General features: G+C 51.8%; 1 protein-coding gene across 1 annotated transcript; it reads left to right on the top strand.

Moving 5' to 3' along the window:
- The first annotated feature begins 302 nt into the window (after nucleotides 1–302).
- Nucleotides 303–8,114, top strand: SCN3B (sodium voltage-gated channel beta subunit 3). Its single transcript, XM_027888094.1, has 6 exons — nucleotides 303–570; nucleotides 2,080–2,243; nucleotides 3,698–3,923; nucleotides 4,800–4,938; nucleotides 5,434–5,530; nucleotides 5,818–8,114. Exons 1-5 carry the CDS (start codon nucleotides 516–518, stop codon nucleotides 5,495–5,497), a joined length of 648 nt encoding a protein of 215 aa, XP_027743895.1. The 5' UTR covers nucleotides 303–515; the 3' UTR covers nucleotides 5,498–5,530; nucleotides 5,818–8,114.
- The last annotated feature ends 6,216 nt before the right edge of the window (nucleotides 8,115–14,330 follow it).

The raw sequence follows: 14,330 nt of genomic DNA on the forward strand, positions 1-14,330 counted from the left end.
GGGCTGCTCCAGCATCCTCGGCATCCTCCTCCCACCCGGGATCCGCGCCCCGCATCCCGCGGGAACAAAGAGCGGCGGCCGCGCCCCGCTCGGGGCACCTGCTGCTACTGCTGCTGCTGCTGCTGCTGCTGCTGCTCCGCATCCTCCCGCATCCTCCCGCCTCCGCCCGCCAGCGCATCCTCCTCCCGCACCCGCGGCCCCAGCGCATCCTCCTCCCGCACCCGCGGCCCCAGCGCATCCTCCTCCCGCCGCGCCGGCCGCGCCCCGCGGAGCCCAGCGGAGCTGTCCGGCCCCGGGCTCTTCTCTCCGGCCCCGGGGCTCTGTCCGTGGTGCTGCCGCCCCCCTCAGCTCTCCCCTCTCCTCCCGGAGCTCGGGGCCACCGCGATCGGCCGCCCGCGCCTCCCCAGCGCGCCCGCGGCTCCTGCTCGCCCGGCATCCTGTTGCGCCGGGGCCGCGGCGAGGAGCGGAGACACATCTGGAGAAGGAGCCTGTGGCCAGGCTGAGCACTCGGAACAATGGCTGCGCTGCCGCCGATGGTCTGGGCGTCCTCGCTCGTGCTGCTGCTCTGGGGTAGGTGCTTCCATTGCCACGTCTGATGCTTGCCTCTCCTAGGATGCTGCTTTGAATTTCCTAGCGGGGTTCCCATCACGCTGCTTTCCGAGCGGCTTTTCCTTTATTTTTTCTTTTCTTTTCTTTCTTTTTTTTTTTCCCCCTTTTGTTTACAAGGGAAGGGAATTACGTTCGTGCAGAGTTGGTGTGAATGTGATGGAGTTGGTACGAGCAGAGAAAACACCTCGGTGCTGAGGAGACTCACGGCACAAAGCCATGTGCCTGTCCCCCTGCTGCTTGCTGTTGTTTGGAAATTTGCAGTGCAATTTAACATTTAGTTGCCTTCAGGGAGGGTGTGCAGGGCACGAAGCCGTGTGTTAGTGCTTAGTTTTCATGCAGTCTGTACAAACTGGAGTGAATCAGTTTATGGCAATTGCAGCTGCCACAAGGAAAGGGGTGGTTGGTCTTGCCAGTACGGCCACATTTTGATATGCACGTCCCTCCAGCCCTGTGTGTTGGGTGCATGTGTGTGTGTGTGTGTGCATCTGATTGTACTGGAATGAAGCATGATCCAGTAGCTTTTCCTTATTTCTCCCTGAAAGCTGGTGCTACTCATGGAGCTGGTAGTACGGGAGAACTGGAATCGGGCTGTTTCCAGGAATAGTTCCCGGGATCATGCCGTGCTCCAGAGAGTGGGTTAATGGTGTCTCAGAGGCTGGGGAGGAGGGAGCAGCCAGCAAAGTCAGCGTCTGGGCTCTGGAGACAGGCTTGGGCAGACAGAGCCCAGGATTGTTTAGCCCAGGGGACAAATGTCAGCAGGGATTTGGGCTGAGACGATTCCTGCTGAAACGATCCTTTCCTGCCCAAGTATGTGCTTTCACATGCAACGATTTTCCCCTCCTTTGCAAGAGCAGTAGCTGAGAGTTTCCAGCATTAGCACAGACCTGATTGGAAGCATTTTGAGCAGGAATGCATGTGAAATCGATAACTCCTCCTGCTGCCAAATCCACTCATGTCCCAGTACTGCCCAGGAAGCCCAGAGACAGGAAGGGTGGCAAATCCTCACGGATTCTGAACGCACTGATGGATTAAAGCACCCAGACCTTTTAACTTAGCACAAAGAGCGAGCTGTTCCTCCACACTGGAATTCTGGGCTTTCCCTCACCCCAGACTATAATTGCTGCTGGAACAGGAGCATGCTCAGCACGCATGGGAGGGAATGAACAATGCTTGTAAAGTGGCATTAATTACGAGGGGAGAGATGAAAGTTGTGGCAAAGGAGGTGCTGGAGAGGTGAATCTGTGTGAAGTGATCAGCCTCTGTTAATTATTATGAATTATTAATATCTCAGGGAAGGAAGCTTGGTAAAATTTGACATTTGAGACTTAATCTGTTGTCAGATGGTGCTAGTAATGAATCAAACCATTTTCCATGGGGGATGATGATGTGAGCATAAATGCCAAGATGGGGATAACTGATGTCTCCCTAATCCTGTCTTAACACTACTTCTCTGCTGCTCCTTTCCCCCAGCTGGTGTTTGTTCTGCAGTCTGTGTTGAAGTCCCATCTGAGACAGAGGCTGTCCAAGGAACAGATATGAAGCTGCTCTGCATCTCCTGCATGAAGAGGGAAGAGGTCACGGCCAGCACGGTGGTGGAATGGTTCTACAGGCCCGAGGGGGGAAAGGATGAACCTGTATGTATGTTTTGGGAACTTGTTTTCATAGGTCTTGCTGTGAAACACAGCCCAGTGAACCCGTGTGGGAGAAGCCAAGAGGTATTTGTGGGAGTGTGAGTTTGTCCTGGGGCAGGAAGGGAAGGAGAGAGACCCAGGTATGAACCAAAGATAAGAACAAAAGCTTTCTGCCACATTCTGATTCCAAGTCTGTAGAAATGCCCCACAGGCTGCTTTCGTATCATGGCAGAGCGACGAGCTTGGGGTTCAGCTCTGAGCTGCAGGTCTTCACAACTTCTGCAGCATTTTCACCCAACATCAATCTTGGAGCAGCAACTGAAGTGTCTTTTCCTTTGCTTAGCCCATTTTCACACTTGGGCACAGCATGAACCCGTGGCAGGAAAAGCTAGAATCTGTTCCTGAGTTCAAACACTTGGGTCACGGATACGTGAATGCCGATTTCCAGTTCATTTCTTCCATACCTCAAGTCCAGTATCTTAAGGATATCAGGAAGGGAAGCAGAGTTATGGAGGGACACTTGGTACCCTTGGCTGGGTCTGAATCCCAAAGCTGTTATTTTGGAGGGCAAATTGGCCTCCAGGAAAAGTGCAGGACAGGATTTACTTTATTTTGCCTCAGAGAAAGCAATGTGATCCTGACTGGGAGAGGATCTCTGGGGTTTGTTTTGCATCCCTGTTGGGAAAAGGTAAAATCCATTTTCGGAGTGAATCAAAATGGAAATTGCGCAGATGGGGGGGCAACTGGGATGCAAGAAAGAGAAATGAAGAACAAGGTAAAGCTGAGTGCACATTTCTGTCTAGCTGTTTTATCTGAGTATGGAGCATTAGATCAGTGGCTGCATTTCATCTTGATTGAGCAGGGCCAGGCAAGATGACAAATATTCTCCTTCTGTCTGAGAACTGAAGGGACCATATTAAGGTAGTGGGGATGGGGATTCACTCTCAGGGTGATGTATTTACCAGTGGCAACTCAAAGAATGCCAATAGGAGTGAGCTAGGACAGGCAGTGGGGACTGTGGTCAGCCAGAATATCCCACTGTCATATTTATCCTTCATCTCAGCCCAGTATCCCAGTGCTTCCCGAGAACAACTGTTTGTCTTTGCTGTAAATGTTCTGTGGTTCTTTCTCAAGATGATCTTACATGCAGTGGCTGATAGGCACAGAGACTACAGGATCCTGGTTTTCAGTTCCATTGCTGTTTTTTTGTGTCACTGTCCACGTGTGCCAGTGATTTTCTGTGCCTCAGTGTTTCTGCCTGTGTGCTGGAGACACCAGTTTCCTGACAATTCAATTTTCTGCCTTTTCTGAAGTCGCCTTATATTTTGAGGTAAAGGATGATGGAATATGAATAGCTGCTGTTACTAAGGGAGCCCAGAACATCCACGGGTGTAGCTGGAGGGGGATGCCGTTCCTGTCAGCGATCAACCAGAGTTCCCTCTCACGTTCCCTCGCAGATCTACGAGTACAGGAAAACCAACCACGAATTCCCGAGCCGCTTCAGCGGTCGGATCCAGTGGAACGGGAGCAAAGACATGCAGGACGTGTCCATCACCGTGGTCAACGTGACCCTGAACGACTCCGGCATCTACACCTGTAACATCACCCGCGAGTTCGAGTTCGAGATCCACCGGCCCCTCTTCACCAGCTCCCGCCTGATCCACCTCACCGTGGTGGAGGAGGGTAGGAGGGGCTGGCACTGGGCTGGGGGTGTTGCCCTCCAGGGATGGGGTTTGTCACAGCACTCAGGAGAGGGTGGTTGAGCCGCCACATGATCCTCGTCCTTGCCAAGCAGCGCGCAGGGCGCAGCGGGACGGACCTGCCCGCTGTTTGCTGGCTGGGGGGGAGCCACGGTCAGCCTGGCAGGCCGTGGGCACAGCTGGGCACAGCTGGGCGGGCGGGAGCAGAGGTTCCCAGCTCAGCTCCTCCTGTGGCGGCTCTGGGATGCTACAGCACCGCCCTTCCCAGGCAGCCGCAGCGTCTCCTTGCAGCCGCCCCCTCCCTGCTGGATCCACTCATTCTCCATTTTGATATCACCCTCTTGCTTCCACCCTCCTTCCCCCTCTAGTGCTCCTCAGTCTCTCTCTTCCTCTCGGGTTTGCTTGGCTTAGCCTAGAAAACAGTGGGAATTCTGCTGTTCTTTCAGGGAGGGGCGGGAGCTTTTAGCCCTCCTTTTTTTCCGGCTGTGTGTTCCCCTCCCTCTTCCCCACGAGCATCTCTGTGTTTGGATCTCAAGTAGCACCGGCGAGTAAGGACGCAGGGGAGGAAACAGAGCGTGAGGATGAGGCAGGCCAAGGGTGAGCAATCTGTGTGGATGTGGGGGTGGCACAGAACATGAGGAACACGCCAGGCTGTGCCTGTCTGATCCCACTGGAGACACCTGGGGGAATTGCTGCTGCTGCTGGCAGCCTCTCCTGGTCCCTCTCTTTTACCCCCTCACAGCGTAGGGACACCTGGATATCTCTGGCAAGGTGGGTTGGGAGGGGTGACACAAGGGTGGGAAGTGTCCTTGGAGCTGCTGTGCTCCCACGATCAGAGATTGTTTCATTCCCTTCACAGCTGGAGAAGACTTCACCTCTGTCATCTCAGAAATCATGATGTATATTCTGCTGGTCTTCCTCACCCTGTGGCTGCTGATAGAAATGGTCTATTGCTACAGGAAAGTCTCCAAGGCAGAGGAGGCTGCCCAGGAAAACGCGTAAGTGTGGAATCTCTGGAGATCCCACTTGTTTTGCCAGGGTTCTTCAGGTGTCCCAGGCCAGATCAGACTGCAGGAAAACTGAGCCTTGCTACTGCACGGTTTAGTTGGTGTCCAAAATCCTCCTAATGTTTAGGAGTACCAAGAGACACTTCCACAGTGCAGGTGGGGAGTGTGGCCACACTGTGGTATCCCAGTGGACTGCATGGAGATGCTCTCCTGGAAGGGCTGGCTTCATACCGGCCCATTCCCATCTTTCTCCACACTTGGCATGGATAAGGGTGCTCTTTGTACATGATAGAGAGGCTGTATGTGTGAGATTTTCCAGCAGGGAAGACTCTGTGTTTGCTCCTGGCTATGCCGAGGGGAGTTTCCTGCCACGAGCATCTTCCACAGGTGACATTTGTCACCTCAGAGATACCTCCAGGTGAATGGACCCAAACTACCCACTGTAGCACTCGAGGTCATGCTTTCCTCCTTCTCTTTCAACTACAGGACAGACTATCTTGCGATTCCATCAGAAAACAAGGAAAACTGTGCTGTGCCTGTGGAGGAATAGCGGAGAGGAGACAGCAGAATGAACGGCACCAAGGTAGGGGACGGGGAAACTCCGTCACTGCCTGTGTGTGTGTCCACCTTCCAGCCTCCCTGCAGTGAGCTAGGTGGTGTAGGGCTGGATAAAAGTGGATGGGAGACTCCTGGAGCGTGGCTGTGCTGCTCCTCTGGACCTTGGAAACAGCACAGGTGTCTTTAGGTGGTGGGTGTAGTCACACTACTTTAAACCCCAAACCAGCACACACGGTCACTTTGAGGGTAGGATGGAATCACACCTCCTTTGCCCATTCCCGAGGTCCAAGAGGGCTTTTCTCTCCCTTGCAGGGGCTCTGAAGACAGAAGGACCATGACATGCCAGCCAGGTTTGAGGGGAGCTCTGCGCCGCCGGGAGGAAACGCGGGGAAGTGTAAATTCTCTTCCATTTGCCTTGGACTCTGTACAGCCTTGACTCTTTGGTCTCATGACTCCATCCTGAGCTGCCAGCCCATTGCTAAAGGACTCTTCTGTTGAAGCATGCTGAGCAAAAGGCACAGGGGGTGTGGGCAGCACGGCTCCTTCCCGAGTTTCAGTTCCATCATCACCTCAATGGCTTTGTAAATGTTACGTGTCATTCCTTAGCTGCTGCCACCACCACCCTTTATTTGCTGAATATGCCAGTTCTCCATTGCAGAGGTAAAGGGTATGGATGTCATGTCACCCTGACCTGCAGGACTGGGGATGAGGGCATTTTAGGGAGATGTTCCACCACGTATTGCAGACTAAACAGTCTTACTGGTGTTAAACCAGGAAGAATTTAGTTAATTAGTTGCTTGGTAAATTGGTCTGGACTTTGAGCTGCCCGTGCACAGGCAGAGTAGGGTGGGACTGTAAATGCACTAAAATAGTTAAATATATAAAGTGGGAAGGATGGGGCCCCTGTGCCTGGAACTGAGAACAGATCCTGAAATATTCCTGCTTTGGGAGGCAGGATGATGTAAGTATGAGAATCCCCTGTGTCCCCCCTTTCTTTTAGCAAGTGTCAGTATTCTCAGCTCCTTCCATCTGCCTTGCACAGCAGGTTTACTCCTGGAGTACACAGACACACAGTGGTAGGAGTAACCTGTGGAGCCACGTCCTGCAACAGCAACCAGGCAAGTAGGACAAGGTATGGGATCCACCTCCTCCTGGGAAACCCCGGGAAGGAAGGCAGCCTCATGCAAGAGAAATAACCAGGAGGCAAAGCCCTCACAGGAGGAGGACACCACCTTATAAAATGGTTGTACATTTTATTCTGTGACAGTTCTCTCACGCTAGAGCACAGCACCATCTAGAGGGACAGACAGAAAACACCCATTTTTTTCCAAGTTGGTCCTAATTCTTTCTTGTGGTAACTACTCACTGGTTGGAATAGTCAGCATTCATCCTAAATGACCCCCTGCTGCCCAGGGATCACGCTGTAAAGTCCATCTTTCCTATGCAAACTTACCTTTTCAGAGGGTTAAGCAGAGTAAAATTTGTTTTCTGGCCTCCCATGCAGATCAGTTGAGCTCAGTTGGAAGGGTTGAAAAAGGCAGGAACATTGGCCAGGGTGGAATTTGTACCTTAAAGTGGGAGAGGTTTGGTTTTGTCCTACAGCAGATGTTGTTACATCCCTACTGCAATGGAGCCTGTACTGCTTGCTAGAGTTGACAAATTTTGCTACACTGATGCTTCCAAGTAGTTCCAAAGTGCTTGTGACTCCAGGCATGCTTCCCACCTATGGAATTCCCCCTGCTTTGTTCTGCTGCTTTTTATGTGTTTGCTAAAAATCACTGAAATTACTCCATCTGTAAGTAAGTCAGGCCCAGGCCAGATTTCTAACTGGCAGTTGTTCAAAAATCCTTTTTTTTTTTTAAAGTGGGTGTCTAGTAAACTGCTACAGTGCAGTAGGACTGCTCCCAAATCCAGAGCCAAGTCTGGCAACTGGAGCGCACTTTCCACTTGTAGTCTGGGCACCAGTTCCCTAAAACCTCATATCCAAAAGGTGGGGGGAAAGCAGCCCCTCTTTTGAGTTCAGCTGGATGTTATCATTTTCCCTACAATGATTTGCGTGGCATAATCCCAACTCCAAACCCACAGCAACAGAGGAGGGAGTGGATTGCAACTCCAGAGTTTCCAGCACTGACCACGGCATTGAGCCCACGGTGATATTTTTATTTTTTTAGGTAAGGTCACAAAAGTTCTCTCCCACTTCAGCTCTGCTCCTCAGCCCCTGTGAAGCACTGAAAGCCCTCTGGTTGAGTCAAAAGGAAAAAAAAAAAGGAGTAAACTAAGAACTTCTTGAGAGCTACCTCAGGTGGTAAAGAAGGGCCGTCCCCTCGTCCTGCACCTCCCCATATCCCAGAGATGCCCTTTTTTTTGGGGAAATATCTTTCACTTTTCCAGTTCCTGCAGACAGACGTGGTGTTTTAGGCAGGAGAAAACGGTGTGCAAAGTTTTGCTGGAGAATCTCAGGGGGAAAAAAAAAGAGTAACAACTGAAAAATTAGGGGGCGTTTCAAGGCTGGTGGTACAGGTTGGTCTCTGCAAGGACTCTCTGTATTCGGACACGACAGGAGAGAGACTCCAGGACAGGCAGGATAATAAAGAGAACAAAGACTCACACTGTCTGGTTGATAGAGTTTTTAATTGATACCGTACTTCCATGTACTAGCTACTTACACCAGGTTTGGCTGCAGAGCCTTTTACAGTTCCTATAGAGGTTCTAGCAGGTCATTTCAGTAGCGTTTCACCGCGGTTTGCGCACAGCGCAAAGGTCCTCACAGTCACACGACTCCTAAAACAAACCCACTGGGGGCCTTCCCCCACCCCACAGTGAAAATTCACCTCAGTGCTCCATCCCCCCCTTCCCCCGATCCCGGGCTCTGGTGGTGAATTCCAGGAGGGAGGTCAGTGTAGGACCCGCTCCCTCATTAGTTTGCAGTTAACAGCGATTCAGGGGTGCAGGGTCCGGGTGGGGAGGACACACACGCTCCAGGGTTTTTTAGCAGCTTTATCCAGGCCTGGAGGGTGTGTTGGGAGATGGAACTGCCACAGGAACGGTGACGTCTCGGAGGTGCCACAGCCACGCGAGGCCACTCCTGGGCGCTTGTGCTGCAAGGGTTCTGCTGCTCCTCCCTCCCTCCCTCCGTGTCCAGAGCCAGGCCAGCGCCTCCATCTCTTGCTCTGCTGTAAGTGCCGTGTCCACGGGAGGTGGGTGGGCTTGTGGAGATGGGAATGACGCCCGTGGCGCGGGCTCCACCCCTCCCTGCTGGATAGAGCTGCTGTTTTGTAACAGCCGCCCCTCCCGAAATCCCGATTCCCACACGGAGACACGACCACCACACGGCTCTAGAACCTGAGCTGCACGTTGGTTTTATTCCCTAACTATTCCAGGAGCCTGGGATGGGGAAGGTGGCCTTTTAAACGTTAGCAATGGAATTGGCCTAAATGAGTGAGGTAACAGAAACGGCCAGAGGAGGAACCTCCCTGAGCCATGTGCAAATATAATTCCTTCAGCAGAAGGAAGTCCTTTTCCCTACTGAACAAAAAATAAAAATTAAAACACATTCACTTTAAAAAGAGCATACAGACTGCAGGAGGGAAAGGCAGGCAGGGACAGCACCAGGTCAGTCCATCTATGACACGGGGGATGATTGTCCAGCAGCAGAGGTTCGAGGGGAGAGGGGAAAAGCCATAGCAAGCACTGCAAAACGTGTGGGAGAGGAGGGCATGGCACACCCATGTACCCATGCTAAGGGATAAGCCCATGCTGTCTGCCTAGATCAGGGAATGGCCTCAACCAGCAGTCCATCAAGACACGAGGAGATTATTTGGCCAGTGTGCACGTCTAGGAAAGGGAAGGTATTTATGGCACAGAGAGACTCGTGCTGTGGGGACTGCGGAGCACGGGGGGCAGAGCGGGCCTGGGGGGGGACATCAGCACAGCAACTACACTGAGACAGCTGCTCTGGGAGCCACTCACCTCGGGGGCTTTGGTTTGAGAGTCTCTGCTTCCAGTTTTGTGTCGAGCGAGCCCCTGCCAGGTGTTTTTAACTAGTGCTGAGACTGGCTGAAAAGACTTAAGTCAGAGTCCACGCTGAAACGTGTCAGTGGCAGCAACCCTGGCAGAGATCCCACTGGGAGATCTCCTGGGGTTTGGTTTGAACAAGGATCTGTCAAGAACTGTGGGATGACAGCAGCTGGCTGGGAAAACAGGACAGAATTGCCTCCCCTGAGCCAGGCACTGTTCCTTCAAGCAGCAATTCTCAGACTGATTTTCTGCACACCGTGGAAGCAAAAAGTCCCACCTCTGGATTAGGAAGTGGTTTCGTTTCTGTCCTCACTGGGAAAAGCAGACACTGACTGACAAGAGTGCTCCTGGTTAGAACAGTTAGTGCAGCAAATCCAAAGGTCTTGATCAAGCACCCAGACCCAAAGTGTCTCCAGTCACTACCTGGAAAAGAAATTTCTACCTTCTTGTGCAAAGGTAAGAGTAAATTTCTATGCAGGATATGTGGACGGTGCTGAGGAGTCAAGGAGGCTGGAAAGTCTATCCCCATCTACACCCAGACAAGCTGCTGAACAGGGTCTGTCTGACAAGAACACAGAGCAGCCTCCCAAAATTAGCATTCCAGGCTTTTCCTAGAGAGGATATGCCAAATGCAAGGCATAACTATTTCAGAGCCAGTTTTGTGCCAGGGCTTCAAATCCAGCAAAGCTTTGTGCTTTGAAACCTTTTCCCCTCTTTAGTACAGGCTCATATTACACTGAAGGCATGTTGCATATCTCTAAGGTTTGCCTTTATTGGATCTAAAACAGACAAGAGGGCTCAGGTGTCACCCAGCAGACAGGCATAGCCTGAGCTGTGTGTAAATGCAGACTCTGTCAGCAGCAGTTCTGGTGTGTTAGGGGAGATCAAAGCCCTGTGACTTTTTTTTTTTTTTCTCTTCTCCCATAGGACTTAAGGGAGCCAGAAAGGATTTTTGCAGATGTTAGTATCAGTTAATATCAAAGTTTTGTGACTGAAGCGTGCCTGGGGTTAATTGCAGAGCACCCAAAAACATGGTTATCCTGTTAATAATCCACAGCTCACTCCAGTCCTTACCACTGCAGGTACCTTTTTCTCTCCTAAGTAGAACGTGCAGCCCCAGCAATGCCCCTGTCTTGGGCATCTTACACCTGAAATAACCTGCTTTTTGGTCCTCCCTAGACACAGGTGCTGCACTAGATGCACTTGGTATCCACTTCAGGAATGCCTGATGGCACAGCAGTTATCCAGGCCTCAAATCCACCCTGAGCTCAGCCCAGATGCCACAACCCCAGCAGCTCCTTCAAAGGTAAGCATTAGGTGTGTGTTTATCAGGGGTGAGGTTGTATCAAGCCAGGATCAGTGATCTATGTCCCTTCTTCCATAAAAACAGATATCCAAACTGGCAGATTGAAGCCTCCTGCTCCCCCTTCTCCCTCCTCCCACCAGGGAGCATCATCTCACCTGGCAGGAATTAGGCTCCTAGCTTTGCATGCCTGGCTGGAGAAATGCCTGCTTCAAAAACCCCTGGTTTTTTTGGGTTTTTTTTGTTTTTTTTTATATTGTTCCTATCCTGCAAATCAAACCCCAGCTGAGCTCACCTGGCAGATGTGCAGTGCAGGGTGGGAAGGTCAGAGGGAGGGCTGGGCAGGGAAGTGTGTCTGCTGCGGAAATAATGTGGGATTTCTGGCACAGGGAAGCAAAACCCTGACAGGGGGGAAGCCAAGCTACGACTTGGCTGGGATGCTGAGGGAAGTAGCACCCCCTGGAACATTATTCAGGTTGCTCAACCTCCCTCCTAAAAAGCATTACTGATTTCTCCAGGAAATACAATCGTGGTCCCAAACTGTCAATGGCTCCACAAGGAATTAAACCTGTCAACTGGGACTGATCAGGAGCAGGTGATTCCTATCACAGCTTTCTACACAAAGGCATCTAAGTGAAAATACCTCCAGGTTTTGTTTAAACCCTCACCTTTAATCTGAGTTTTGCTTGAGCCCTCATCTTTAGTGCCATTGTGGGTTTTGCCTTAAGACCTTGCTTTTCCCCTTTTTTATTATTACCGTGATAAATTAAGAGGCAGTAAAAGGTCAGGAATCCTATCCCACTCCAAGCCAAGTGGGAAAAAGAAAGTAAATAACTAGAAATCTGAGAAAAAGAACCCTAAAGCCTCCAAGACAAACCTCCCTCAGCCTGAAGGATGCTGCACGTGGCAAGGCTCTGGTTGGTGCCCAGAACAAAGGACTGAACGTTGCTGTGTGTCAGGAGAGATGTCAGATGTTAAAAACCCAGTCTGATGTGCAGGTAGAATAAATATTAGTGCTTGAGATTGTTACAGCTGCCAGTGCAGCCTCAGATTAATTTAACAGAGCTCGTGCAAGGCTGTCCCTGGGGCCCAGCCTGAGGGAGGGAGGGGAGGAAGGAGTCAGAGAGAACATCCCAAGCCTAAAGCCGTGGCCAAAGCTGGAAGGATGCTGCAGAGAAAGGATGCACTGATGAGGGAGTGGATTTCTTGCCTCCCTAACTCTAAAGAGAACGTGAAATTGGTGAGAAACCAACCCTGATCAGCAGCATCTGCTTGTGACCCTCTGGGACAGGTGGGTTTCTCTGCCTCCTGACTGATCAGATCCAGCCAAGTACAAAACCCTCCCAGCCAGGTGGAAGAGACCTCAAAATCCCAGATTTCTTTCATTATGTGTCCTTTTTAATTTTCTGGCATGGGCAAGGTGAACCACAGGGCCTCCTCTCTGCTGTCTTGCTTGGTGAAAGTCTAGAGAAGGGGAAGATGGGCAGCGGGGGAATTTTCTGTGCTTAGCAATTGTGGGAGGGAGTAACGGGGGAAACAGGACCCTGGGACAGTCTGGCAAGTCACAGTGGGGAGTCAGGGCCCTCCTGTCCCAAGATGAGCCACAGAATGCCCTTCCCAGGCACTAGCACCTCAGTGTCATTGTACAGCAGCCATTTCAGCAGCCTCCCTGGCAGAAAGTCAGGGAGCAGTACAGTAGTCAGCAGCATTAAATTAAATAAATAGTCATAAATACACGTTACTCTCTAGTTTTTCCCCAATTGTACCCTTGCTTTCACAGTCTTAAATGTCTTTTTGACAACCTGTCTTCATCCACACTCCTTCAAATGTGAGTTTTCTGTGGGACATGTTGTGTTTAGCACTTGGTCATGGGAATTGGGAGGCAGGTTGGGAGAAAGCAGCAGGTTGGTTACTCCTACATATTAATTACCCTTCCCTAACTGGACACTGGGAGCTTGAGAGGGTTTTAGAAGCCACTTTTTGTCACCCAGTTGTGAGCATGAGACCAATTGCTCACCCTTGTGTTCCCTGCCCTTTCAGTGCCCACTGGAGGCAACAGAGGAGCTACAACTGCACCATTTCCACACTGGGAACTTGCAGCTGCCTCCCTCCTGCCACTCAGAAGGAGGGAAGATCCTGCTGTTGGACAAGGTGGAGAGGGAGGACCTCACCTGTCACCTAATCTGCCTGGCTGGGCAGGATGAAAAAGCATTTATTAAACATTCACAAAAACATCCTGCAGCCCAGCCAGTCTCTGTGGGGCTTTGGGACTCTGCACAGTGCAGGCCCACTGCCCCTCTTCCCCATGGGAGTCTGGAATTATCCCCTAGAACAGCTACAAATGCAGTTTGGCTTTTTAGTGCAGCTCTACCCCCTGACTGACTCCCAGAGCAAATGCTTATGAGAGAAACCTTCAGATGCCTCACAACCATGGACACCCCCCCAGCTCTGTCCTGCCACCCACTGATGGTCCCTTTTCTCTTTATTTGGTCCCTGTGACCCTTCCTGACCTCTCCTGGGTTTTTGGAAGCCTTGGTGCACACAGATGCAGTCACAGATATCCACAGTGATGGCTGTTGCTGCATAGCTACAAACATGTAAATTTATCCCAGGGAAGGGAATTTATAAGACAAGGTATGAACCCAACGGTCTTGTAGACCCAGGGGCAGGAGAGAGTTTTGCTGAGCTGGGTGGTGGCTGCACATAAATCCTAATTTGGGGGGGGGTTGTTTTTAAGTTGGGGGTAACTCCCACCCTCGTGGGGAGCTGCCTGTTCAGCACAGATGCAGATCTTCAGCACAGGGATGGCTTTAATGGCAGGGGCCCAAGCACGTGGAAAGCAGAGAACAGCAGCCAAGGCAAAGGGGACACTGTCACAGGTGTGGCTCTGCAGGCAGGTAACCCCCCTCCCCACCCTCTCCTCGCCTCTCCCTGCTGCACCAACAGCAGGAGGGCAGGATTTCAGCTCCTTTCCATGCTGTGCCTTGCTCTGTGACCCAGGCTGTGACAGCCAGTTGTGTTTCTGCACCGAGGGGTGCAGTGGGTGATGGCCAGGGAGATCTGATCCCCGAGGCCTCCTCTCCAAACGTGGAACAGTTTTGCCAGGGATTGGCTGCCGTGGCCAAGCCCTCTCTGCCCTGAAGCCAGCAAGGTAAGGAAAGTTGACAGTGCCCCCTTTAATGCAGAGATAAATACAGTCAACCAGGGACCCTCATGCGCGGGGAGGGGGCTGGGGAGGGAGGGGAGGGGGGGGCACTCACGCTGATGCTTCCCTTTGGAACAACAAAAAACCAAACAGACAGACAGACAAACAGCCAGGAATATTACAGAGGAGCAGTGCAGGGCCCAGGGAGCACCCCTGGGCTCGGCCCTAAGTACAGCTCAGTGCTGGGAGAGCACAGCCCTCCCACACACACACACACACACACACACTCCCCCCACACTACCAGAGACGCTCCAGTTCAGCCAGTGTTGGAGGTCACAACCCTTCCCCTCGATACGTAGG

Source organism: Empidonax traillii, unplaced genomic scaffold (genome assembly GCF_003031625.1).
Source record: "Empidonax traillii isolate 1590-97213 ecotype Southwest subspecies unplaced genomic scaffold, ASM303162v1 scaffold230:size732421, whole genome shotgun sequence".
NCBI classification, from domain to species: domain Eukaryota; kingdom Metazoa; phylum Chordata; class Aves; order Passeriformes; family Tyrannidae; genus Empidonax; species Empidonax traillii.